Source organism: Lottia gigantea (assembly GCF_000327385.1).
Source record: "Lottia gigantea unplaced genomic scaffold LOTGIsca_4386, whole genome shotgun sequence".
Taxonomy (NCBI): Eukaryota; Metazoa; Mollusca; class Gastropoda; family Lottiidae; genus Lottia; species Lottia gigantea.
The window spans coordinates 1-821 of record NW_008709530.1 but is presented as its reverse complement, the minus strand read 5'-3'; the positions used below and the strand labels follow the sequence as shown (position 1 = coordinate 821).

Sequence of the window (821 nt, the reverse complement as noted above, 5' to 3'; positions counted from 1 at the left end):
TATAGGTGAAATCCAGCTAAATATAGGTGAAATCCAGCTAGATATTGGTGAAATCCAGCTAGATATAAGTGAAATCCAGCTAAAAGTTGTTGAAATCCAGCTAGATATTGGTGAAATCCAGCTAAATATAGGTGAAATCCAGCTAAAAGTTGTTGAAATCCAGCTAGATATTGGTGAAATCCAGCTAGATATTGGTGAAATCCAGCTAGATATTGGTGAAATCCAGCTAGATATAGGTGAAATCCAGCTAAAAGTTGTTGAAATCCAGCTAGATATAAGTGAAATCCAGCTAAATATAGGTGAAATCCAGCTAAATATAGGTGAAATCCAGCTAAATATAGGTGAAATCCAGCTAAAAGTTGTTGAAATCCAGCTAGATATAGGTGAAATCCAGCTAAATATAGGTGAAATCCAGCTAAATATAGGTGAAATCCAGCTAAATATAAGTGAAATCCAGCTAAAAGTTGTTGAAATCCAGCTAAATATAGGTGAAATCCAGCTAAATATAGGTGAAATCCAGCTAAATATAGGTGAAATCCAGCTAAAAGTTGTTGAAATCCAGCTAGATATAGGTGAAATCCAGCTAAAAGTTGTTGAAATCCAGCTAGATATAGGTGAAATCCAGCTAAATATAGTTGAAATCAGTGAAAGTTGTTGAAATCCAGCTAAATATTGTTGAAATCCAGCTAAATATAGGTGAAATCCAGCTAGATATAGGTGAAATCCAGCTAGATATTGGTGAAATCCAGCTAAATATTGGTGAAATCCAGCTAGATATAGGTGAAATCCAGCTAAATATAGGTGAAATCCAGCTAGATATT

General features: G+C 34.3%; 1 protein-coding gene across 1 annotated transcript; it reads right to left on the bottom strand.

Moving 5' to 3' along the window:
* Positions 1-29: 29 nt before the first annotated feature.
* On the bottom strand, positions 30-623 carry LOTGIDRAFT_69376 (hypothetical protein; the record flags this gene model as incomplete). The annotated part of the gene is made up of 1 exon (XM_009060654.1): positions 30-623. A coding segment is annotated over one exon (594 nt), but the record flags the coding sequence as incomplete, so codon positions are not given.
* Positions 624-821: the final 198 nt, after the last annotated feature.